We start from the raw sequence: 26,790 nt of genomic DNA, 5'->3' as shown, positions 1-26,790 counted from the left end.
TATGACTTTTTCCCTGTGAAGTCATTCTGCTTTTAGTGATCATTCCTTTCTCTTCTAAGTGCTCATGAATCATCTCTTTAATAAGGTCTTCTGGAATTTTTTTTTTAAGGACTCAGACATTTATATCTCTCTGGTCCTGGAGCAATTCTCCTATTCACCATGATGTTTTATGTATCATCAATTTGTCAGATTCCATTTATTAAGACTATTTTGGGGGCATCTTTCTAATTTCCCTTTTTTTTGACTCTAGATCCCTGAGGAAAAGTATTGCTTTCTTTTGCCTTTATAGCTTCAATCATATCATTGTATATTGTATATATACCAGGCAAAATATAAATATCTACTGAAATGAATTCACATGATGTCTTGGAAAAAAATGACCACTTTTCTTTCACTGAATCACCTTGTTAATATTATGACTAACAAGGAAAATGATGTCAGTATTGTGGAAACATATTTTTATTTTTTTTTGAAGTGGGTGAAGGAGTCCAATGAATAACTATTTAAAAATAGGATGTGGAAAACATAAAAAAATTAAAACATGTCTAGCCACACTTTCTTGCTTCCTCAGTTTTTAGGCACTCTCAGGGGGTTTTAGAAAGGCCTAGGCTGGGAGACATCTATTGATGTGATGTGTCTACTCCATTAGTTCATTGTTAGATATTCTGTTCGACATCTCCAGAGCCCAGGCCAATTTTCTGATTCTCAAACAGTTCTGGGGTTATAAGTTCAAAGTAGGTAAATTCCAAAGAGATCAATGACTATCAACAATCTCGCCATGGAGTCCAAGAGGGATCTTGATGCCTTTAGAAGCAACTTAAGCAGAATTCAACCATTGTAGAGCAATAGTTCTGAGTCAATTCAGTTTGGTATGAGTTTAGGTTCAAGTTGACATGTAACAGGGAAGCTCTAGATTAGAATTAGTCATGTAGCTCAGGAGATGCAGTTTGGTCAGTGAAAGAGAGCTTTCCTGAAAGTCAGGATGACATGGGTCTAAATCCTGCATTAGAAACATATTGCCCATATGACCCTTTTTGTTCCTATTGTTTGGTTGTTTTTTAGTCATGTCTGATTCTGTCAACTCATTTGGATTTTCTTAACAAAGACACTGGAATGATTTGTTATTTCCTTTTTCATCTGATTTTACAGATGAAGAAAGGGAGACAAATGGGTAAAGTGACTTGCTTAGGGTCACTCAATTAGGAAGTGTGTCAGGGCAGATTTGAACTCAGGAAGATGAATTTTCCTGATTCCAAGTCCAGCTCTCCAGCCATGGTACCATCTAGCTGCCTTTAAAACTATTTAATAAATATTGATTGATTGTCTGAGGCTGATTCTGAACTAAGGTCTTCTTGATTCTGGTGATTTCAACACTTCTTTAAGGGACCCCAGAAGGGAAGGATCAGAGATATTGTGAAATTGGCCATGTTTCTTCTTTGAGCGTGTGACATATCAAAAAAGTTTGAATTGATTTGTTTTCTTTTGTTGGGAGGAGACTAAGATAATAGTCTCTAATTTGGCATGAACAGTCATGTTTTCAATGGTCTGAAAAGAATAGAACTCTGATTGACCCCGCAGTTCTCTGTGAAGTGGATGAAGTTCATCTTTGACATCTCCCCATTTTCATTTTGTGACCTTGTATCCTGTCACTTTTGTCACTCCTCTCTTTCTCCCCTCCCCTGTCACAGGGTCAGTGGAAAAGAAAATTTTTGACTGAAGGGGCAGACCTTTCCCCTTTTCCTTGACCATAATCAAGGTCATCATTCTGTGCCACTCAGAACTCCATTTTAACCTGTCTTCTGTAGATAGCAGCAAATGCTCAGTCCCATGTCCATCTTCCCACCATCAAAGGTGGTTTCTTCTTCTCTCCTGTTCTTCTCTTCTGTTTCCCATCACCTCACTGTCTAGCTCCTACAAGATGACAAGAGCTAATCTGATGTCATTATCCTTGTTGATGGTGGTACCATTAGTGCATTACCTCTCCCACTACTTAAATTCTTTATATTTTAATAAGACCTTCCATAGACAATGTTTTAATCAAAAGGAAGGACCCTGAGAGTCGAAAATATAAATACTGTGATTGGCCAGGGGAAGATAACATTAGATTGGGAGAGCTAGGGTTTTCACTGACCATAAAATAGTGTGAAGAACACCTGATCTGGGGCCAACACTGCCTATGTAACAGCACCACTTGCTCTCCTCCACCTACTCCTTCCTGTCAAGTCTCGGTTACCACTCCTGTCACCTTTCTAGTCAAGACTTGAGACAGAACACAAGGAGTTCATCAGTGATGGTTGACAACATTTTTGCCTATCTCAAGGAATATGGTCTTCCAAAAGGATCCAGGTTGAATGAGATCTGGAATGATGCTGAAGTCCTGATTAGTCTTTGAATCTATCAACCCCATTGCTCAGAAATCGAGCAATTCGGGTTAACTGAATCATACAGCTTTTGGATCTGCCAGCTTTACTTTATGTTTCTGCAACAGAAAATCTTGCAAAATTGCTGGCATGAGAGAGAGAGGAATCCAAAAAGTCTTGGCATCAACACCAGCAATGTAATGAGTTTGAGGAAAGAGGCTTGTTAAGGCGTGGTCCATGCAGTTTACCACCAGTGACAAGTCCATGTTCTGAAAAGGCTTATTTTTTGCTTTTTTAGCCAGACCTATAAAAAGAGAGAAGACAAAATAAGTTTGTATGCATATTTGTGCTCCCATGTGAGAACATGTGTTTGGGTATATGATGATGGTTGTGATGTCATTTCATTGCCAGCCAGGTGATGGGGAGATCTCTTGCTTTGTAGGTATCTGTTTGTGCTAGTCACTGATTTTTTACATGTTCATCAGAGTAAGTTAGAAGTCATTTACTTTTACAGTAAAGAAGGAAAGGTCCTTAGGAAAGAGAAAGGGCCATTGTTCAGAGAGAATTATAGGCAGGCTCTGGTTCAATTCCAGGGGAAGGATATGTTTGCAGGATTATATTTGGATTGGTGTGTGCTTGTAAGTATGCTAATGCCTTACCTACAGGCAAAGAGGAGGAGATGTTGGTTTGTTAATACTTATGTTTGGGAGGATAGATGAAAACAGTTTTTATGCAAATAAAAATTAAATATTTGGAAAAGTGAATCTTATTCTCAAGTACTAAAGTCTATTGCTTAGAGAGGATGAAGGCCATTTTGAGAGGGGGCGCTTACCACCTCTTCCCACTTCTGCTCAACCCAATAAGAATTAGTATTTTACCAGAGTAATGAAGAGGTCGATGCTATGGAGTATTCCCAAAGAAGAGGTACATGTGTTGAGAGTGGAATGTTCAGATTGATTCTGTATCTTTCAAAAAGTAATCCTATTTACATTTAATTGATTTTGTCCTTTAACTGCCTAAGTCATAGTTCTTTGTTTCTGAATTTTGTTCAGAGATTCAACTGGCTTGAAATGAATTGAATTTAGAAATTCAGTTTTCTTGTTAATAACTATTCTGTTCTGGTGTCAAGGACATCTGTTTCCCTTAAAGAATAACGATGGACACCAGGAAGTCTGGTCTAGTATCTTTAGACCACCAATTTATTCTTCAAGGAAGTCTGGTTTGTTATATGAAGTCTGATCCACTCTCTCTAACCTTATAGGTGGACTTAAACAATGAACATTTCTTAGTCATAGGAGGGAAGGAGGAGGGAGTTGCTAGCCCCTCATTCCCAATTTCTAACTAATCACATTGTCCTCCAGACTTCAGTTTTGTAAGCAATCATTTTAATTTTGCCTTTGATGTTATTGAGCTCTTTTAACCCATCTTAACTTGTTCTTTGCCTACAAGGTCTCATTCTTTGTTCTGCATTCCCCAAAACTATAAAAGAGAACCGCCCCCCTCATTTGAGACCTTAGCTTAGCCAGGGAAGCTGAGATCCTATTTATTGGTAAATTCATGCTTTACTAATAAATTGATCATGCCCAGAACTTTGTGCCTCAGTCTACCTTAAATTTAACATTTATGAAGGAAACAAACACATTTTTCTTTCCTTGAGTCAAAAGTCTATGGCTGCAAGGTATTACTACTGCTGACTTCTCTAGGAAACACCAAGAAAGAGGAGTGGCCAAATTCCCAATTAGGAGAAAATAGGAAGCTGTTCCCATAGGCCTATGAATTTAGAACTTCAAGGGACCTTAGAAGTCATCAAGTACAACTCCTTCATTTTATAGATAAGGAAATGAAGGCCTAGGTGTAAAATTGATCTGCGTACTTAAAAGTGTGATGAATATATTTAATTAATGGAGACTTCTTTTGCAGCAAATAGACTATAAATACTCCTGTCACCTAGTCTAAGTGCTAAGTCTAGTGCTAGGGTTTAGCACCTCAGGAAACCCCATATGTTGTAAATGTCTAAGTTTTGATATTTTGCTATTTCCTAACATTTTTGTATGAATCAACAATAATAAAAGCAATTATCTAAAGACTCACTTTTTTCAATGTATCCATCTCCATACTGTTGTTTGATGTCTGATGAAAGTTGATTCCAAACTGCCATTTTCTTTTCAATGGCCTTTACTGGATCTGACAGTCCTGTTTTAAACAATCCAGGCTCGATGCATGAGACTTTTACACCAAATTCTTTCATGTCTCGTCTGTGAAAATAGTCCATTGGAAAATGTTTTGTTACCTTTTAGACCATTGTGTTTGGAGAGCATTCATTTCTAGGCAAAATGTAAGTGAAGGTGGGATGATTAGGATTTTGCTCCAAGGTGGTAAGGGGATGTTGATAGCATTTAATTGAATTTAGCCAGTCAATCGATGCACATTTATTAAGAATTTACTGTGTGCTAGTTGTTTTTTTAAGTGCTGGTGATGACAAAGAAGAGCAACCCTCAAAAATAATAATAAAAACAAAATTCCTTTCCTCAAGGAATTCACAGTCTAGTGAGGGAGATAGCATGCAAACAATGATGTATAAAAATATAGATCTAATAAATTAGGTAAAAGAGGTAGATAGTGTAGTGGATGGAATCCTGGTCCTGGAGTTAAGAAGATTCATCTTTCTGAGTTCAAATCTGGCTTCAGATACTTACTAGCTATGTGACCTGGGCAAGTCACTCAACCCTGTTTGCTTCAGTTTCTTCATATAGAGAAGGATATGGCAAACCATTCCAGTCTTTTTGCCAAAAAAAAAAAAAAAAAACCCTAAATGGGGATGTGAAGAAGCAAACATGATTGAAATAACTGAACATTGACAACAACAAGATAAATTGGAATTAATCTTAGAGGGAAGGCACCAGTAGTAAGGGAGTCCACGAAATACTTCTTGCAGAAGGTAGGATTTTATCTGAGACTTGAAAGAAATCAGTCAAGTTAGAGAGTAGAAATGAGAAGAACATTCTAGGTATGAGGGAAAGCCAGTACATTTAGACCCTCATCTCACATATGTATTTTTCATTTGTTATGCTAAAGGAAGTAAAAATAATTAAGTATATTGACTAAATCCTGCTAAAATTTTTGGACTATTAATTTAAAAAATTATGAAGTTACACTTAAGAAATCTATCTTGATATGGTTACTAATTACCTATGACTTGTTGGAAATTATTTGAAATATTTTCTTTGACATCTTTGTTTCCCTGATTAAATATTTTCCCATATTGCCATATATTAAAGGAAAATGATCAAATGAATACCTCAGCATTTTGGACAGCATTGTCTACAAAGAAAATAAACTTTGAGTTCAGCTATAATTCTGGAGTCAGTGTTGAAAAATATGAGTTGTGAATTAATGCTTGAACTAATCTTTTGAAAATGTATTTGCTAGTATGTGTATTCTTTGACAATGAATATTAAATATTCTTGCTTTCTACCAGCTATCAAAAAAAATCTGAGATCTCTCTAATTTCTCACCTTCCTTCTGTGTCTCTACTTGGCCCCTCTCCCACCAACTGCTTTACCTAGGTGAATACTCTGGATGTGGTCCCAGAAGCCAAACTTTCAAGTTGTGCCTCTGTGTGTCAAAATCACTGTTTCATTGTGAATATTTTTTGCTAATAATGTTTGAATTTAAAATTATCTTTCATTTGAGGGCTCAGAACCCCTGACAGAAACATCTAGAAAAGACTCCTGGAAAGGACAAAGACAATGATAATGGCAAAGAACAGGAAGTTGCAAAATAAAAAAAAAAGTCTTGGCTTATTTAATACCATCAGAGATAACTAGGGAGGTGATTAACAAGGGAGGAGGGCCCATAGTGCTCAGTGAGCTTCCTTTATGCAGCTCTGCAAAAGAAAAAAGATGTGCCTTGTTTTGAGATAAATTTAATATATAAAAATATGGCACATAAATAATTTGTCTCTAATTTAGTCTTATACCCCCAAAGTAAGTTAGGGAGTCATTATCTACTTTCTAAAATGATTAATTTCAGTAGTCTATTAAATAGGATGCTTCCCTCATACAGTGAGTTGTGGTTAGAAGGAAGAAAACTACCAGAGTTTATTAAGCACCTATTAAGAACTAGGTGCTTTATTATGTTATATCATTTAATCTTCAAAACAACTTAAGGATATAGCTATTACTTTTATCCCTGTTTTACAGTTGAGGAAATTGAGGCAGACAGTAACTAAATGATTTTCTCAGGATCATACAACTAGTAAGTAAAAGTATCTGAGGTCATATTGGAATTTAGGTCTTCTTGACTCCAGGCCCAGAGCTCTTTCTACTGTGCCTCTAGAACACTGGAGGAAGACCTGGGTCTCTAATATTTGCTGTTTTTTGTGTGTTTCTTAACTTGTCTGAACCTCAGTTTCCTAGTTTGTAAAACAAGGTGATAAATAGCTTCCCAGATTACTCTTCATAGTGCTAACATATATTCCCATCATAATGTGAACAGAATCAAATGAAATAATGATTGTAAGCAATTTATAACAGTAAAGTATTATATGAGTAATATTAGCTTATAGAAATATATTATTTTATGGCTTCTAAATAGATGCCGTATAGCCTCTATCTTATTTTTGCCTCACAACAATCCTACAAGTCAGGGAAATATCATTACTAGCATTTTACAGATGAGGCAAGTGAAAATCTTCCTACCATATTGGATGTCTTCATAGAATATAAACTCCTTGAGGTCAAGGACTGTTTCCTTTTGGTCTTTTTTTATTTCCAGCACCAAGAAGAGTGTCTATAGATCAATATCTTTTAGACACAGGCATGTGCAAAGCCATGTTTTCATTGCTGGCTTAGCTGATTTCTTCTTCATTACCCTCCCCATCTTTCACCCTTTCCCCAAAGAGGAAACTTGGGCTTTGCCACATTATTTCTATTTATGATAGGCCTATGATCCAAGGCAAATTCCAATTAAGAGACTGCCCAATGACTAAGTACAACATACAACTTTGCCTGCCTATAGACTAGGGTGGAATAGATTAGGATCCAAGGAAGGTCAAGCTGGCCCCAGTATAAGACCAGAGGATGCTATTATAATGAGATTCCAATATCATAACTTTTCACTGTTTGGTAATATAGCAGCCTGCAGTTTTTATCAAAGAAGAAAAGCCTTGAATTCTAATATCAGATAGATTCCTATATTGCTGTCTTCATTTCAGGGGTAAATTATGATCTTGATTTGGTGAGCTAAACAGATCATACTTGTAAGCCCATGTTGGTGAACCTATGGCATGTGTGACAGAGGGGGTTGCTCTCTTCCCCCTCTCCACTGTGCCTGAGGACATTTCTTACATCACCCACCCCTTTGCTCAGCAGCCCAATGGAAGTACTTTCTCCCTCCCCTGTTTAGGGTAAGTAGAGGGTTGCAGTTTGGGCATTTGGTCTCTGAAAGGTTCACCATTGCTACTGTAAACTATTCTATATGCCTGGTACATATATTAGCACTCAAATAAATATTTTATGAAATGCTCAATATTATATATATAAAATATCATATATTTGTATATACATTTATATAAAATAGATACATCTATATATATATAATTATATCTAGACCTATTCATATCCATATGCTTATGCATTTCTACATCCATCCACTTATCCATATCTATATGTCTATCTCCAAATATATCCAGATATTTTCTCCTCCAATATAATTCTTGAGGAGGGGGGGCTATTTCATTTTTGGCTTTCTGTCCTTAGGAGCAAGGATAGTGCTTGGCAAAGAATATGTATATAAAGTGAATATTGATTAAATGATTGATTAGATGAATATGTAATTTAGAGGCAGCATAGCACAGTGAGAAAAAGCATTTAATTTGGAATCAGAGGACCCAAGGTCAAATTCCACCTTGGTTATTGAGGGAATGACTTTGGGCAAGCCACTTCATAATCTCTGGGACTCAATGGACTTAAATGTAAAATGAAGGGATTAGCTAGATGATCTTTAAAGTGTCATAATCATATAATATATAATACAAATTCCCAGAAGGCCCAAACTATTTCTAATTTGGTTCATATGTTGTCTTTAGCAACACTCGGTGAAGTGTGTTTAATAAATACTTTAGATGATGATGATGATAATGATGATTATGATATACCTAGGGAGTAGTCAATTTATGAAAGTTGTGATGAATAATGATGATGAGATGAATCTTTGGAATGCAAATTCTGTAATCACAGAATGCTCTAGAGTCCTGGGAGTTGTAATTCACTTAGACATCCTACCAAAATGACTTTATACCACTTCTGTTTCAAACCCTTTGGTGTCCTCCTAGAAATTTAAGGAAATGGAGACAAAGGAAAATGTGTAGATAGTTCTCTTAATGTTAATAAAAGGATGATTCCTTAATGTAAACCAAACATCTGCTAATTTTAACAAATAAATATTTTGATAATTGCATTTCAAAAGAATTGGTTTCTTTTCTAATCACTTTTTATGCAATTAAAAGACATTATTCTGAGAAGAGGCTTCACTAAGCTGCCAAAGGAATCCATGACCAAAAAAAAAAAGGTTAAGAATCCCTGGCCACAGTTTTGACTGAAACTCTCCTTCAATCCCACAATCCTTATTCTATTGTCAATGCTCCTATAGAGCAAAGATCCCACAGGATCATCACTTAAAATTTACACATCATCATGGATAACTGAGTTGGAATTTTAAACTCCAAAGACTTTTGTCTTTTCCCAGAAAGAAGGAACTAGCTAGTGCTTCCTTTTGGCCAAGAACTAAGAGAGAGGTCCACAGAAGCCTACTCAGAAAGCCCTATTCAAAGTTCTATTCACACACATAGGGAAGTAAAGCAGGTTTACTATCTTTAGGAAGCCTTTCTGACAAAGACAGAGGGTCATTACCATTTAAAATCATAGCTAGAAGAGACCTTAGAGGTCATCTAGGCCAAACCTTCATTTTATAGATGAAGACACTAAGGTAAAAGAAGGTTAAATGACTCACCCAATGTTGCATTGGCACTAAATGCGTGACTAGATAAATGAGTGTGGATGAATCATTTATCTTCTTTAAACTTGTTCCTTGTCTTCAAAATGAGAATGATACCACCTGTTGCCATGCCTGTCTATCTTCCAAAGTATTTTGAGGCTCAAATGAAATAGTAAATTATGAGGAGGGAGAATCTATTATTTCATATTTACAAAATTTCTTCCGGTATCCAAAGCAATAAATATGCTTTATATGCTATGTATACATAAATTTACAAATGTGTGTATGCATAAATGTACAATACATTGATATGTATATAATGGGAACCTCCATTATTTTTTATTTTAAATACTGAGATGGGGTGGTAAGATTTGCTGAAGAGAATATCTAAAAAACCCAGTTGATAAATGGTCAAAGGATATGAGTAGCCAGTTTTCAGAAGAAGAAATCAAAATCTATAATCACATGAAAAAATGCTCTAAGTCATTGATTAGAGAAATGCAAATTAAAGCAATTCTGAGGTATCACCTCATACCCATCAGTCTGGCTAACACGAGAGAAAAGGAAAATGACATCTTGGAGGGGATATGAAAATAGAGACACTAAGGGCATTGGTGGAGATGTGAACTGGTCCAATTATTTTAAGAGCAATTTGAACCTGCTCTAAAAGAGCTATAGAACTGTGTATATCCTTTTACTCAGGAATACTACCACTTATTATCATTCTGACTTTTCTCATCTGTATGTCATTATTAATTCAGTTCCTCTTAATTAGAACAGACTATCTTCTACCACCTCTCACATCTCTATTATTGAAATCCTTCCTTCCTTCCAGTCTCACTTCAGATGCTGCCACCTACTTTGACTTTTTCAAGTAAAGTTAGCTTTCCTTCAGATTTCTTATATCAATTTATCTGGGTCTTTCCTCGGTATGTTTCTTACTCACTCATATATTTCATATAAATATACAAGAAATCAAAGGAAAAGGGAAAAGATATGAACAAAAATATTTATAGCAGCTCTTTTTGTGGTGGCAAAGAATCAGAATAGGAGAGGATGCCTTTAAGTTGGGAAAATGGATGAACAAGTTGTGGTCTCTGAATATAATGAAATATTATTGTTTTGTAAGAGATGATAAGAGAGATATTTCAGAAAAATCTGGGAAAAACAAATAAATCGAAGCCAAAGAAAGTGAGTAGAACCAGAACAACATTGTACCCTGTCACAGAAATATTTTGACAATGATCAACTGTGAAAGAAATTAGCTACTCTGATCAATACAACAATCCAAGACAATTCCAAAGGACTTGCTCTAAAATGTTCCTGTCTACCTCCACAGAGGAAACTGATTAATTCTGAGTGAAGACTGAAGCATACATTAATCATCTTCTTTTTTGTTTTTGTTTTTGCAACATGACCAATATGGAAATGTGTTTTGAATGACTTTATATTCAGAATGGGTATCATATTGCTTGAATTCTCAAAAAGTAAGGGAGAGGCTGGAGAGAGAAAATTTGGAACTCAAAATTAAAAAAAATATGTTCAAAATAAGTAAATAAATAGAAAAAACATGAGAATGTAAAAAAAAAAACCCACCCAAAACCACCACTGAGCAGATATAGTTGAATCATAAGCCAGTTGTTGTGGCACTTAAGATCAATATTTAGAGCTGAAGGAGACCTTAGAGGCCATGTAAGCTGACTCCCTCTTTTTATAGATGAGAAAATCAAGACCCAGAGTGGTTAAGTGACTTACCTCAGGCGACACAAATAATAATGAATAGAGCTAGGATATGTCCTGAAGTCCTCTTTTTAAAAGTATTTTTTAGTTTTTAGTCTTTAGTTTTAAGACTTAAGTTTTTAAGGTGGGACTACTGAGTTTGACATTACAGTGAATCAAGTTATGGAGGTCGCCATTTTAATTATGTAACTCCCTACACAAATTCCTCTTTTATACATCTTTTATTAGTCATGTATTAACTTATCTATGCTATCATCTCCCTCAGGATCATGCCTTTATTTAGAATAAAACATAACAAGCAAAGTTCATATTACTTTTCCTTTATGTTATTGGTATTTTTTTTTACCTTAAGCTATCGTTGAATCCTTCCACTGCATACTTGGATGGGGTATATCCACCTCCAGAGAAGGCAAGCCGACCACCTATGCTAGAAATGTTGATTATCCTCCCTTGAGCTTTCTTGACCAATGGCAGCATGTTCAATGTCACATTAATGAGGCCAAACAGATTTACTTCAAAAGGCTCCCTGAAGTGCTCCACTGTCAGCCAGTCGGTGGGAGCCAGTACCCCAAGAATGCCAGCATTATTGATCAGTCCCCAAAGACCTAGAACAAAGAGGAGAAAATAAGCCCATGGTGCTGGTAAATGACCCTGAAGAAGCTGGGCAGGCAGAATGTATTGTCTGGAATGCCCATGTGTGCATCACATTGTTGTTTCAGTATACTTCAGTTTGGTAGTAATGTATGTGAGAGTCTGAGGCAAGGCTAAAACAGGTTTGGCTACTTAGAAGTTCCTGAATTTGTCATTTAAAGCCATTCTCAGACTACAACCTACCTGTTTAAACTAATTTCATACAATGAATTCCCCTTCATGTCTTCTATATTCCAGCCACTTATTTTCATCCTGACATTTCTCATCTATATGCTCTTACTAATTCAGTTCCTCTTGATTGGAATGGACCGCCTCTAAACTCTACCACCCCCTCACCTCTCCATTGGTGAAATCCCTCTCTTCCTTCCAGACTCAGCTCAGATGCTGCAATCTATCCTGACTTTTCCAAATAAAGTTAGCTTTCCCTCAGATCTCTTAGATCAATTCACCTGGGTCTTTCCTTAGTAGTTTTCTTATTCCTATATCATAGATATTTAATACTTGTTCATGCCCCTCTTTACTCTCCTAGTTGGACTATGATCTTTTTGAGGATACGTCTGCCTATTCTCTTGTGTTCCTATTGCCTAGTACAAAGTGATCATTTAACTTTTCCTGACTTCAGTTCTCTCATTTACAAAATGAGAGAATTTGTTAGATAGTATCCAGTGTCTTTCTTTCTTTCTTTTTCTTTTATTTTTTTAAAACTATCTTAGAGTCAATACTGCGTAACATTATAGCCATTAACATTCTTGGCTATTCCTATTTTTATAGTGAGGGCTAGGCAATGAGGGTTAAGTGACGTGTCCAGGGTCACATACCTAGGATGTTTCTGAGGTCAGATTTGAACCCAGGACCTCTATCTCTAGGCCTGGCTCTGGATCCAATGAGCCATCCAGCTGGTCTCTATCCAGGGTCTTTCCAGCTCTAGGTTTGCATTTCTGAGAAATGCTTATTGAATGAAATTGTTGAATCAACAACTTTAGAATTTTAATCCTGTCTCTGAAAGTGAGTACCACATTAGGAAAGCTTGAGTTTGACTTTCTGCTTTTGTTCTTTTATACATAAAGTGACATAGGCACATGGGGGGATCCGTGAATGTGTTTAAGTAATATGTAACATTTATATAGAGGTTTAAATATAGTACAAAATAATTTTACATTCTTTATCTTATTCTGACAAAGGGATAGAGTACTAGATTTGGAAGTAGGAAGAACCTGAGTTCAAATCCTGCCTCAGTCATTTATTAATTATGTGACCCTGAGCAAGTCACTTATTCTTTTCTCAGCTTCTGTTCCCTCACTTATAAAATGAAGATAATAATCACACCTACCATGTAGGGTTATTGTGAAGATCAAAAAAGATAAAAAATCCAATCATCTAGATAGATTATCTACATATTGTAGAACATTTATTTATTTTCAAAGTTATTATGGAGATGTTGAACTTGTCTAAACCTTAAAAGTCTCTGGACACTTAAAAACTAATACTTTATATTAAATCAATAATAGAGGATAATAAAGAATGATTGATCTTCATCAGAAATAAGTGGTGCTTGGGAATGTCTGAAACTCCTTTCAAGACTTTAAAAACCATCCCATGTTCTAGGAAATGGCAGTTTGGGCAAAATTGGGTGACACACAAATATTATATATGCCATTGGTCCATTATTATTTCATCAGACTTGTGATCTCTGAATCTCCACAAAATCCCAAAGTTCTTGATACTGTCTTTTCTCAGTACCTCATGCATTCAGATGACAGTTTTCTAACTGGGGAGGTACCAAGCTTGAAGAGGGCAGAATGAACACCATGTCCAACGTTCATTTTGAGGGGGAGCAGAAGGAAAGCAAAATATTACTTAGGACCAGTCAGGAGTTGTTTCTTGTGCATACAAGAGTGGTCATTTTCTTCCCTGTGATTCTAGATTTATCTTTTGTAAGAATGAATGGCAGCTAGATCCATCATTCATACAGAGCCTAGGAATTAAAACTATATCTAGGGCAGGATGTTTTAATCTGGAATCTATGAACTTTAAAAAAATATTTTGATAGCCACATTAAACTATAATTAATTTCTTTTGTAATCCTATTTGTTAAAAATATTATTCTGAGAATAGCTCTGTCCATGGTCTTCTTCATACTGATGAAAAATTAATGACACACACAAGAAAGCTCAAAGACCCCTTCTCTGGGGGAATAAACTGAACTGATGAGGTATCAAGATAGGAATGCATATGGAGATTTGAGTGACTATTTAAGAGGAAGAAACAATTAATTTACCTAAAGAAATCCCTATGTCACTCACCATTTTCCCCAACTTCATCTTTCACCCACTGGGCTGTCCTTTTTACATTGTCTGGCTTTGTCACATCCAAAAGCACAGTTTGAAGTTTTCCAGAAGTTGAAGCCTTTAGATCTCTGCATCCTGATTCCGTCAGACAAGCAGCAAGAACACGAAATCCTTTTTTATCAAAAGTTTTTGCTGCCAAGTTTCCAAAGCCTGTGTCACACCCAGTGATGAAGATATACTTATTATTGATATCAGCAATCCTTAGATGTCCTTTGTAATTCCACAAGAAGCAGCATATGATTAGAAAGGCTAACATCCAGAGGATCATTTTTTTTTGGCCACCAGGAAGACTCCTTTTCTCCTACAGTAAAGGAAAATGATGTATGTATTAAAGGTGATTGTTAATTTGTTTTTAAGCAGCTCTGAGTTCAAATAAAAAAAATGATCCTAGCAAAATGATCCTAGCCAAAATGAAAAAAAAATCCTTAAATTAAAATAAAATAACTGAATACAAGGGGGCAGCTAGGTGACTCAAAGTATCGAGAACCAGGCCTAGAGATGGAAGGTCCTGGGTTCAAATTTGAGATCAGATACATTGTAGCTGTGTGACTTTGGGCAAATCACATAGCCCTCATTACTTAGCCTCTACCTCTTCTTTGCCTTGTACTCAGTGCACAGTATTGATTCTATGTTGGAAGTGAAAGGTTTAAAAAAGGAGAAGAAAAAATTGAATATATAGATGGCAGTTTGTGGAAATGGTATAGTACTTTAAATACCGGGAAATAATTCCAGTGTAAGACAGAATCTAAGTGGACATAAATTTGTTTAAATAGTAAACGATAGATAGATCAAACAGACAGACAGAAAGACAGCTATAGATATAGAAAGATCCATAGTTGGCAGCCATGCTCTGAGATGAGTTAGATTCCTTTCCTTTATGAATGTTGGATTTCCTGCCTCCTTGTGTGGAGAAGGAGCTGTTTCTATAACAACAGGATAGTTATAGATGAAAGAGGGGACATTGTGTAGATCTTGAAGCAGCTACAGAGAAAACAGAGGTACCAGGTGCGGTTAGACCCAGAGAAAACCTCTGTTCTGAGAGTGATTGCATCCATGAGAACTCTAGAAGTAAGTTGCTTATGAGAGAGGAAGCAACTGAACTGACCACAACATGAGCACACCAAGGGAAACACTGAACTAAAGCCTGGAGAAGAAGCCATAATTAAGAAGCAATGAGGGCAGCTAAATAGCTCTGTGGATTGAGAGCCAGACCTGGAGATAAGAGGTGCTGGGTTCAAATCTGCCTGCACATACTTCCTGTATGTGTGTCCCTAGGTGAGACATTTAACCCTAATTACCTAGCCATTATCGCTCTTATGTCTTGGAACCAATGCTTAATATCTACTCTAACACAGAATGTAAAGGCTTTTTAAAAAAAAGAAGCAACAAGGCACATGATATAGAGGAGCAAATACACACACACATAGACACACACTAGGGAGGCACTTTTTCTTTTTTGTAATTGTGACATTAGTGAATTATACAGGTCTAGGAGAAAGGAAAGTTGACATCTAGTGACCCCAGACTACACAAAACAGTACATTAAGTTAGGAAGATAAAAGGGGTTTCAGTGGGCAAGCCCAGACTTTCATTTTTGTCAGAGAAACATGCTTTTTTCTATGTGCTATGTTCTCATTAGTCTGAGTGCTTGCAGGAAAAATTTGAAGTGCTTTTGGAGGAAAGAAAAATAAGTGAGATATTCACGTTCCCAGTTTTTTCCCCACCTGGGGAAATGAGCCAGAGATATTTTTTTGAGAGGCACTTTGAGAATTATATTTGGTCTTTGTTTTGTTTGACCATCCATATTCATTATGAGAATTTTGTTTTTCTTTTTTTCTTCAGGGTACAGTGAGCAGTAGGAATGGGAGAAAATAATTGTTAATGGAAAAAACATAAAATTTAATTAAAAAGAGAAAATTATTCTTGAGTTCAGGTTTGGAGGGATGAGCTATACACTTCGATTATACATAACTCATACTTCATAAATGCTGCAGAACTGAATTGAATTAATGGAGGCAGTGCAGGGGCTGTACCTCGCTTCTACAGGTGAGTACCAAGTCACCAAAAGATGGAGTGATTTGTTCATTGCCACACAGCTAGAATGTTAAAGAGTTTTACAGAAGAGAAGGACATGTGGCAGAGAAAGGAAAATGATGCCAGAAGACAGAAGGGAATGGAGAGACTGACTCAACTCTATAAAGATTTGTAGGGAAATGAGAAAGGCAATTTCCCCCTTTGTTTACTGAACAGAATAGGTGATGCTGATGGCTTGTCAGCATCTACAGCTTCCCATATCAACTTCCACTTATTTTAACTTTCTCTTCTGTGGTTCCCTATCTTGATTTAAGCAATCTCGCTTTGCGCTTACTTCCTGTTTCACATGCATTGCTTTTGTTTTTATGTATTTTATAAAAGAAAAGGAGAAACTGCTCTTACTATCTCGTTGTTGCCTCCTGAAGAAACTAGGAGAAGTAGGGAGCTCTTCTTTCTAGAGTTCACCTCTAGTCCTTCTGGCTTTACTTTTTTCATGACTAACTTTGAATTTATGCAGAGTGTATTTTCTTAGTACAAGTTTCCTTTGAGAAGCATTTAATCCCATTGGCAAGAATTTAAACAGACTTAGTTGGACTGCTACTAGCTAATATAGTTCTTGCTTTAAAGCCTGGTTTTCCTTTTCAGTTTGGTCAAACTAGTTTTGTAGATGCGTGAATTTCTTTTGCATTATTTCCCATTTTTCCTTCCAGAAAGGCTTCCATCTTTTTGATCATTTCTGATTCATATTCTTCATGGGTTTGTGGAGAGTTTCCATTTCCTTTGGAAGGTTTCGGTGCATTTGCTTGTGTTTCCTCTTCTATCTCCTCTGTGTTTTGTATTTTTGCTCCATAAAATGTGTCCAAAGTCGCCCCCTTCTTCTTGTTTTTTTTTTTTGGAATTTTGGGTTTTTTGTGCTTCTGTGGAATTTGCCATCTCTATCTGAGTGGGGAGGATTAGCTTTTCTTATCTCTGTCTGGTGTTCAGAGGTTTTAGCCCTAGGCAGATTGTCCGTTCTATGGCTTGGCCCTTGTTCCTGTGCCTCAGCCAGCTCTGAGGGGGGAGGGGCCGCAGCTTCCCAGAGCTCTGAGGGCTGGTGATAGGATTAACCTCAGACTGAGTATGCCCTCAGGCAGTGACCTTCAGTGAGACCCAGATGGAAGGTTCTGGTCAGGGGGCTACAGGCTCCCCTGGTCTCTCTCTGCCTCCCTGCTGTCTGGGTGCCCCCACAACTGGCTTAGGTCGTTTTCAGGGGGAGGCCCTCAGAACAGCTGGCTCCCGAGACACCCCTGCCTGCCCTGAGGTTCCTGCTGCTGCCTCAGACTCAGCACTCTGGGTTGGGGGGGATGGGTCCTGGGACCTTCCCTTTGCCTTCCCCTTAGATCCGAGTGATCTTGGGCTCCGACTTTTGGGGGGCCTTACCTTTTGATCCAGATCCAGGAGGAGTGTTTCCGGGGTCTATTCTGCTGTTTGTTTTGAATTTCGATGCCCTAGGAGCATTCCGTTTGAGATCTGTAAGGAAGGGTTTCTGGAGCTCCGAACTTTAGCTTTCTCTAAGCTGCCATCTTGACCGGAAGTCCTGCTACTAGCTAATATAATCAAATAGACTTGCTCCTGATTTGAGTTGGAGCAGTAGCTAAACTGTTATGTAGATGATATCCACTGTGGAATTTGCTGTTGAAATTGTTTTTCATTCATGTACGACTCTGTTGTACATGGCACAGATGCTTGAATGGTTTGCCTTTTACTTATCCAGCTCATTTTACAGATGAGAAAATGGAGGCAAATGACTTGCCCAGGGTCACACAGCCATAGAAAGTATCTGAAGACAGATTTGAACTCAAGAGGAGTCTTCCTGATTTCAGGTCTAGGACTTTATCCACTGTGCCGCCTAGTTGCACTTAATTGCAATGTGGAATATTGTGGAAAGGAAAACAAAGACAGAGAAGCTATTTTTTAGAATGTGCCAGGAGGGGAAGTGGCAATTGGAGCAGGAGAAGAGGCTTGTGGGAGAAACTGCTGAAAAGAAAGGTCTTTGCCCTCTGAACTCTGCTGAGAGATGAGCTAGGACCCCAACCTGTGGTGAAAAAGCCTTGCCTCCATTTCTCTTACCCTGAAAAGAGAAGATTCATGATATCTTGAGAGTATCAACTAAAGGAAAAACAGAACAACAACTGCTACTGAAAGGGGCTGATCCCCTAAACTTCACGAGATCACCCTGAAGATTCTTTCCATCCCTTGACCTTCCCAAGAAGGACACTTGTCATCTGTTTAGTTAGTATAGTAACAGTGATTGGAGAAGGAGGAAAAAGAGAAGCTGAGGCTGAGCCATTTTGGCTCAGCTGAAGAAGAAATAAAGACAACCTGTAGGGTCTCCTATTCTCACAAATCTATTCCCCTTTCTTTTATTGCTAGAATTATTGAACAACTTCATATTGAAGAAACTTGCAGACATATTCAAATTGAAGGAAGAACTTAGAAAGAGGGTGGTGGGCTAAGTTAGCCATTTAACCTTGGCTAAAATCAACAAAAGCAAACAGGGACAGTCAGCCTGTCAGTCAAGTGGGACTTCTGGGGTTTCAAATACTGGCCAAGCCTTAAAAAGAAGTAAACTCCATTATTCCCCAGAAGTCTACTCATTGAGACACTGACCCTGTCATCCTTAACTTAACATTAGCTTGGAGTACCCAGGGGCACCTCTCTTGCGAGTTGAGTATGAGGGAATTACAAAGATCGTCTCTCAGCCACAGAGCGTATCTCCCCTTTTACCACACCAGCCCTCCATATTCCCTCTGTCCCGTCACCTCCTCTATTCCTTGTTATGAAACCCTTCCTTATTCCCTTGTCCCTCAATCCTTAAAATATTAAATGAGAAATTATTATCATGGGGACAGAGGTGGCTCAATGACCTAGAGATGAGAGGTCTTGGGTTCAAATCTGGTCTCAGAAACATCATAGCTGTGTGACCCTGGGCAAGTCACTTAGCTCCCATTGTCTAATGCTTATTGCTCTTCTGCCTTAGAACCAACACACAGCATTGATTCTATGATAGAAGGTAAGGGTTTAAAACAATAAAAAAATGATGATCATATATAAGAATATATAGCGAAGAGAGTGTTTCTTGCTAACTAGCTCTTAAAAAACCAATTCCCTAGTGCTTGGCATATGTGAGGTACTTAATAAGTGTTATTGATAAAAAAAAAACATAAAGAAAAAAATCCCAAATATTTTGTTGTTTCCTCATTCCCTTTCAGCTATTCTAATATATTCCTTGAACATATTCCTTGAATTTTTTCTCACACACAGAGCAAGAACTTAATAAATGTTGAATAGAATTGAATGCATAATGTGATCTCATTATTCTGTGATATTTTCTCTCAGATGACAGCATTGAAATTTGTCTCCATTTTGTTTACTTTCTCTTGCTTCTCTGGAGAAAAGTACTTGAATGCCTCTCATTGATGCGGGTTTCATTTCTACATCATCCATGCCTGTTCATCTTGTGGGAATTTGGCCTTTCTACAAGCACTATTGATTTGAAAGGGTTGACTTTCAGGTTCATTTTTTTTTTTGCAACGTTGCTTCCTGCGTTGTTACTTTATTTTTAGTTGTTTTTCAGTTATGTCTAACTCTTTATGGCACCTTTTGGGTTTTCTTGGCAAAGATACTAAAGTGGTTTGCCATTTCCTTCTCTAGCTCATTTTACAGATAAGAAGCTGAGGCCAACAGGGTAAAGTGACTTGCCCAGGATCACACAGTTAATAAGTGTCTGAGGCCAGATTTTAATTCAGGAAGATGAGTCTTCTTGACTCCAACCCAGAGCTCTATCCACTGAGCCACCTAGCTGTTCCATTGTTACTTTATACTGGCTACTTATAAACTTAACTATATTGACTAGAAAAGAGGTGAGGGGTTTTTCAGGGAAGCCAGAACAAGATAAAACTCAACACACACATCTGGTATGGCCCAACAGAATGAGTAAGAGAACAGGCTTGCCCACTTGCATCCTCTTGGGCTGCCCACCCCCTCTACCATTCATGTAATCAAGCAGCAAACAAACTTCTTTTTTCCACTTATAAAGGGTATTCAAATGTTCATCCATAAATGAGGTAATATCTTATAGCCTTTGACATCAGTATAAATCTTCCTTTCCACAAAAACATGTTTTTTGCCTTTTTTTTTTTTATCATCGACTGATCTTTATGAAAAGGACCTGAAGGACACAGTGTATCTTCCAGAGTCTGGAGAAAATAGACTGTATTGCCTAGAACAAGATCTTATTACCTGATAAACTTTAGACTACATAAGTTCTTCACATAGTGAATTTGTTATTGCGGTTCATTTGTTTTCTGTTGGGTCTAAGTCTTCACAACTCCCTTTGGGGTTTTCTTGGCAAAGAGACTGAAATGACTTGCCATTCTCTCTATAGCCCATTTTATAGATAGGGAAACTGAGGCAAATGGGCTCAAATGACTTACTCAAGGTCACACATCCAGATTCAAACTCAGAAAGATGAATCTTTCCAAGGGCAGGACCAGCACTCCAATCACTGTGCCGCTTAGCTGCCCCATGTCATGAATTGGAGTTTTCCAAAAAGTGGAAGGAACTGGGTGGCAGCTCTATGACCATATGCTGAATATTCCATAGTGGGAGTTCTTGTCAAGAAATTGGGCTACCTTTTAGACTACATGGCTTTGAAATCCCGTCTAACTCTAACATTATGTGATTATGTGAGATTACTTATTGTTTGCAGTTACCCACAAATCCCCTTGTTCCTTTGACTCCAGGGAACATCATTGATGTACTTATCCTCTTTCTGTCTCCTTTGTGACTTCCAGAGATTTCTTCTAAATAAGTACAGAGTGAAAACTATCCAATGAAGTGTATGTAATGTTAGATTGTGCCCTGGCTCCTTCTGCTGGGCCACTTGCCAAAGGAAGTGAAAAACCAGTAACTTTTGATAGATTTCCTAGCCCCTTTGGGGACTGGGTATGGTGGGGTGCTGTGTCCAAAAGGAGTGGTCACTAAACCAGGAAGAGATTCCTACTTAATAAGCTTCAAAAGAAGAGGTTAAAGGCAGTTTGGTGGCACAGTATGGCGAGTACCAGACCTGAAGTAAGGAAGACTCATCTTCTTGAATTCAAAATTGACCATAGCTACTTCCTAGATGTATGGCCCTGGGCAAGTAACTAATCCCATTTGCTAAAGAGAGTAGGGAAAGAAAATGCTCTCTTTTTTATCTTTTGAATGTGCTGCTTGGGTGCCCACTGTCCCTTAGACATCCATTGAAAAGAGGTGGGGTCTTCTCTCTCCTCTCCTTGCATGGCAGCAGCTATGGGAATATGAGCATGAGCTAGGCTTGGTAAACTTGAGGATAGACTTGAAGTCCCTGGATGTTTCTTGTGCCTTGTGTTTCCCTGATCATAAACTACCAAATAATATTTATAGCCTCGTTCTTTGTGGTGGCAAAAAAAAAAATGGAAAATGAGGGGATTCCCTTTGACTGGGGAATGGCTGAACAAGTTGTGGTATCTGGTGGTGATAGAATACTATTGTGCTCAAAGGAATAATAAAGTGGAGGAATTCCATGGGAATTGGAACAACCTCCAGGAATTGATGCAGAGTGAGAGGAGCAGAACCAGGAAAACATTGTACACAGAGACTAATACACTGTGGCACAATCAAACATAATGGACTTTTCTACTAGCAGCAATGCAATGATCCAGATAAATTCCGAGGGATCTATGAGAAAGAAGCTATCCACATCTAGAAGAAGAACTTAAGAGTAGAAAAGCAGAAGAAAAATAACTGCTTGATCACATGGATCAATGGAGATATGACTGGGGATGTAGATGCTAAATGATCACCCTAGTGCAAATATCAATAATATGGAAATAGGTCTTAGTCCAATGACACATGTAAAACCCAGTGGAATTGCTCACTCATTGACTTTGGGAGGAGAGGTGAGAGGAGGGAAGGGAAAGAACATGAATCATGTAACCATGGAAAATTTTTCTTAATTAATAAATTAAATAAAATAAAAAATTCTTTATTCCAAAAAATAAAAATAAACCACCAAATAGCAATCTTTAGAGATGGACATTTTTAGTCTTGGTGGTATACTCATGAATTTGAGAAGTTGAAGGAAAGAAACGAGAATTTATTAAGTGCCTACTATGTGCCAAGCACCATGTTAAACACTTTATAATTATCTTATTTGATCTTCATAATAACCCTAGCAGATAGGTGCTATTCCCATTTACAGATGAGAACACTGAGGCAAATAGAGATTAAGTGACTTGTCCAAGGTTACACAGCCACTAGATGTCTGAAGTCAAATTTGAACTCAGATCTCTATCCACTGTGCCTCATTACAATAGCAAGTATTTATATAGCACCCTAAGGTTTTCAAAACACTCTTACATGCTATCTCTTTTTACTCACAAAAATTCTGTGAGATAGATACTATTATTAACCTCCTTTTACAAATGAAGAAATTGAGACTGAGAGGGTGTGACTTGCCTTGTGTCACATAACTAGTAGGTGAACTGAGGTAGGATTTCTACTCAGGTCTTCCTGTCTCCAAGATAAACCTTTATCCACTGCACTGCCTGGATGCCTGTAGGTGAAGACTTTGTTCTCTCCCAAAAGCCCACTAAGGAGATGGATCTTCCCAGTTCAGCAGCAAATCCTTTTTGCCCTAGTGTGCCAGCCCTGTCCTGGGCCCAAGGTTGTGCATATCTTTTATCAAATGACCAGAGAACATCTGGTATGGCTCAATAGAACAAGAAGGGCACGACTCATCCATTTGCATCTTCCTTGGGATGCACTCTGAAATAATTGGGTTATTTTGACTATATTGATGATTTTTTTAGTCAAGTGCTCTTCTCCCTTCCTTTCTATTTCCTCAACTCATCCTCACCTCATTCATGTATGCTCAAGAAAAACACAAATGTAATGCTTTCCTTAAATTACAGAATTTCTAGAAATGAGAGATTTTCTTTGGTCAGATAGCATTTTAGTCTCTTTCAAGAAAGCAGGAAAAAATGAATTGAGGGAGATAACATTAAAAAAGACAATCACAAAGGAAAATTTCTCCTTTAAGAAAAAAATCTCAGCTAAGATTAATTCACCTTTACTAGAGCAAACATTCCAGAAAGAGAGAATAGGAAGTTTCTCGTCATTCATGTTCTACAAAAACAGCAGCCTGATTTTTGCATTGAAAAAAGCTAGAAAAGAGATGAGCCACAAAGTCTGTGGTGCTATTCTCTTGTCATATTTTACCATATAGAAGACAATGAAAATAAAAATAATACTGATGATGATAATTATAACTAATATTTATATAACACTTTAAATCTTGGAGATTGCTTTATACACAGACACACATATGCTACTGTGTCTATTAAAATGGAGGGTGAGGGGGTAGCTGGATAGCTTAGTGGACTGAGAGCCAGGCCCAGAGATGGGAGGTCCTAGGTTCAAATCTGGCCTCAGACACTTCCCAGCTGTGTGAACCTGGGCAAGTCACTTAGCTCCCATTGCCTAGTCCTTACCACTCTTCTGTGTTTGGAACCAAAGCACAGTATTGATTCCAAGACAGAAGGTGAGGATTTTTTAAAAAATATTAAAAAAAAATAAAATGGAGGTTGAAAGTGTTCTCCCCACCATGCAAACATGTGGTTTCTGCATTATGGAAGGACATCAGCCTATCTTTTCTCAGCAGAGAGCCATACCCATAGTTTGTTCACATTTATAATTGTGAGGAACCGAATCTTTGGTCTATGGAGGCATATCTAAAAGGAGTGGTCCTGGAAGTCAAAAAGTCTAGATTCTAATCCTGGTTGTCTCTTCATTTCTCTATGACTTGACTTAGCTTCTGTGGGTATCTCACTCCTCATCTCTAAGAGAAAAATGCTTATGCTAGATGATCCTTACTATCCCTACCAGATTGAACTCTTTTAGCCACACTCCCTTAATTTTGATTTATATTAGTATTTTAATAATTTCTACTTCCAATATTCTCATATATTTGTTTTAACATGATTTCATGACTATTTATTACTTAATTTATCATCCATCCATCCATCCATCCATCCATCCATCCATCCATCCATCCATCTATCCATTCATTCATTCATTAATCAGATGTTCATTGAGTACCCACTATGGGTAAGGGCACCATGATAAGTATTCCGGGAGATACAAAAAGGAACAAAAACAGGTTTATGCCATCAAGTATCTTACAGCCTAGTGGGAAGAGAGGACCTACATATATTTATATTAAGAAGAATGATCTAATTTTTAATAAGCGGTGCAATGTGGTATTTTGTCCAGGGGAGGGAAAGATCTTTTTCATTTGGCATGATCACAGTAGATATAAAATCATAGAATTCTAGAACTTTAGAGATGGAAAGGCCATTTAATATCACCTAGTATAAAACCCTCATTTTAGAGAGGAGTCCCAGAGAAATTAAGTGACTTGCTTATTAGTAATGCAGTAAGTTAGTGTCTTCTTGTTGGAGGAAATAACCATTGAACTAGGTCCTCAGGCCAAAATTTGTATTTTAAGGAACTACTGAAGAAAATGGTGGTTATTTAAAAAATATATTCAAGCAGGGGCCAGCTAGGTAGCTTAGTGGGTTAAGGGTCAGGACTAGAGAGGAAAGGTCCTGGGTTCAAATCTGGATTCAGATACTTCCTAACTGAGTGCCCCTGGGTAAGTCAAAACCTCCATGCAGTTCCTCTGCCTTTGAACACACACAGTATTGATTTTAAGACAGTAGGCAAGGGTTTATCTATATTCAAGCAGAATATTTGAATAAAAATTCACCAAAATACAAGATTATGTATTTTGGATGTCTTGACTACTCTAATCCCCTTTATATATTGGTAAGGAAACTGATGTTCAGTGGGGCTAAGGAACTTGTCGATGTCACGCAGATTAAGAGAAAGCTGGACTGAGATCCCAGGACTCTTGATATCTTTTTTTTTTAAATATTCTTTCCAGACTAGTATATGTACTTGATCACATGTGACATAAGAGGTGGCCATATTTTGACTACATTTATTTTTAGAATTCAGGCTTTTGCATCAAACTTTGAATGCAAAGGAAAACTAATGCTATGGGGATATACCAAAGGCTGTACTTCAACATTAAGAGCTTTCCCTTTCCACTACAAATGTCCTTGAACAGCAAAAAGGCATCTGAATTCATGAGAACTCTAGCAAGATGAAGAAGCTTCTGAGTTAAGGTTATTTTAAAAATCCCCTCTTTCACTTGTTTGAAATATGTGAGAATGATAGACATTAATCTCCTTAGGGCCAAGGTTTGTTTGACAAGTAAAGGGCACAGTTTTAAAAAGTCAATAAAGGATTAAAATATCATTTTAGCATATATCTTCTTTACTAGTCAATTTAAAGTTATTTGTGCAATCCTATGATTTTTTAAATCTTTTCTCTAAACTCTTCTAAATGTTCATGAAAATATGGGAAAACAAATGAAGTAGAGACACAAAGGACCCCTTCCATATGGCCTAGGGTTCTGTGGACCAATCAAATGATTCAAAGACTGAAATGATAAGACTTTAGAAAGAAACTGACTCTTCCCAGCCCTGTATCTTTTTGATCAGTGAAAACAATTCTCACCCTAACCAAGTTTTCTCATGTGAAAGAGACGTGTGACTTGGCCTCTTCTACCTCTGGAAAACAAGTACTCATAAAGATAGAGCAGGTATAATAAAATGGGAGTAAAAAGCTGAGGCAAGTTTATTGCTTTCATCTCATTTTCAAGGCCCCAATGTTCACTAGCAGACAGCTCATACATCCGCTGTATTCTAGAAAGCATTTCTGCCCCCCCCCCCAATTCCCCTTAGCTTTCCCCCTTTCTCCCTATTCTTGGCCATCCTGCCAAGTCTGGCATTTGAAAGACAATTTAGAGGTTTGTCCAGCAGAAAAGCACTCTTTGGAGTAATGGTCAGATCCTCAGCAAACACTGACCCATATTACATCTACAGTGAGCCACTGATTAGGGTGCTTTAACTATATCCCAAGGCTGATTTGTTCCCCTTTCATTTTCTCATCAATTATGAAATATCTGGCTGCTGCCAAATGAACTCTGCCAGTATAAACAATTAAAGGTAAAACACACTTATGAATAAAGTATGTGCTGAAACCACAATCATAATCTTACTTATAATGAAGACAAAATTTTGGGTAGAAACAGAGCTAGAGAGCTTCCTTTGCATACTGAGAGGGACCCCAACTGCATCATAATTGTATGTAGATCCCCAAAGAGCTATGTCAGATAAACTAGATTACCCACTGTTTTATCAATTAAGTTACTCATTTATGGCAACTTGAAAGATAGTTTTATCTTCTTTTTTCTTGTAAGAAAGGAGACTGAAGAAAATGTCAAAGAGTGTTTTGAAAAAATTAAGTAATAGGGGAGAAAAAAATCCCATTCAGTTGTTAATAATTACCTGATCTCAAGATGAGCTGGATAGCAGGAGCTAGCTACTCCTTGAGTAAGTGCGAGCTTCTTCTGACCAGAAAAGGAAAGGTCAGGCCACAGAAACCAAGTGTTGCTGTTCTCTGGGATGGAGTGGAAGAGGCTAACCAGCTTCAGAACAGGGTGCCTGAGCTGCTTCGGAAGCAGCAGGTCT

General features: G+C 37.5%; 1 protein-coding gene across 1 annotated transcript; it reads right to left on the bottom strand.

Moving 5' to 3' along the window:
• Positions 1–443: 443 nt before the first annotated feature.
• On the bottom strand, positions 444–26,790 carry DHRS9 (dehydrogenase/reductase 9). Its single transcript, XM_001367532.4, has 5 exons — positions 26,608–26,790; positions 14,051–14,396; positions 11,443–11,701; positions 4,452–4,615; positions 444–2,664 (listed from the first exon to the last, which is right to left on the bottom strand). Exons 2-5 carry the CDS (start codon positions 14,361–14,363, stop codon positions 2,441–2,443), a joined length of 960 nt encoding a protein of 319 aa, XP_001367569.1. The 5' UTR covers positions 14,364–14,396; positions 26,608–26,790; the 3' UTR covers positions 444–2,440.

This window comes from Monodelphis domestica, chromosome 4 (genome assembly GCF_027887165.1).
Source record: "Monodelphis domestica isolate mMonDom1 chromosome 4, mMonDom1.pri, whole genome shotgun sequence".
NCBI lineage: Eukaryota > Metazoa > Chordata > Mammalia > Didelphimorphia > Didelphidae > Monodelphis > Monodelphis domestica.
Note: the sequence above shows the minus strand (reverse complement) of the source record. Positions and strands in the feature narration are given on the sequence as shown.

Coding starts and splice junctions, on each gene's coding strand:
- DHRS9 (XM_001367532.4), bottom strand. CDS start 14,363: ATGATCCTCTGGATGTTAGCCTTTCTAATCATATGCTGCTTCTTGTGG. Junction 4,616..11,442: donor GGATTCAACGATAGCTTAAG/GTAAAAAAAAAT, acceptor CTATTTTCACAG/ACGAGACATGAAAGAATTTG. Junction 2,665..4,451: donor AGATGGATACATTGAAAAAA/GTGAGTCTTTAG, acceptor CTCTTTTTATAG/GTCTGGCTAAAAAAGCAAAA.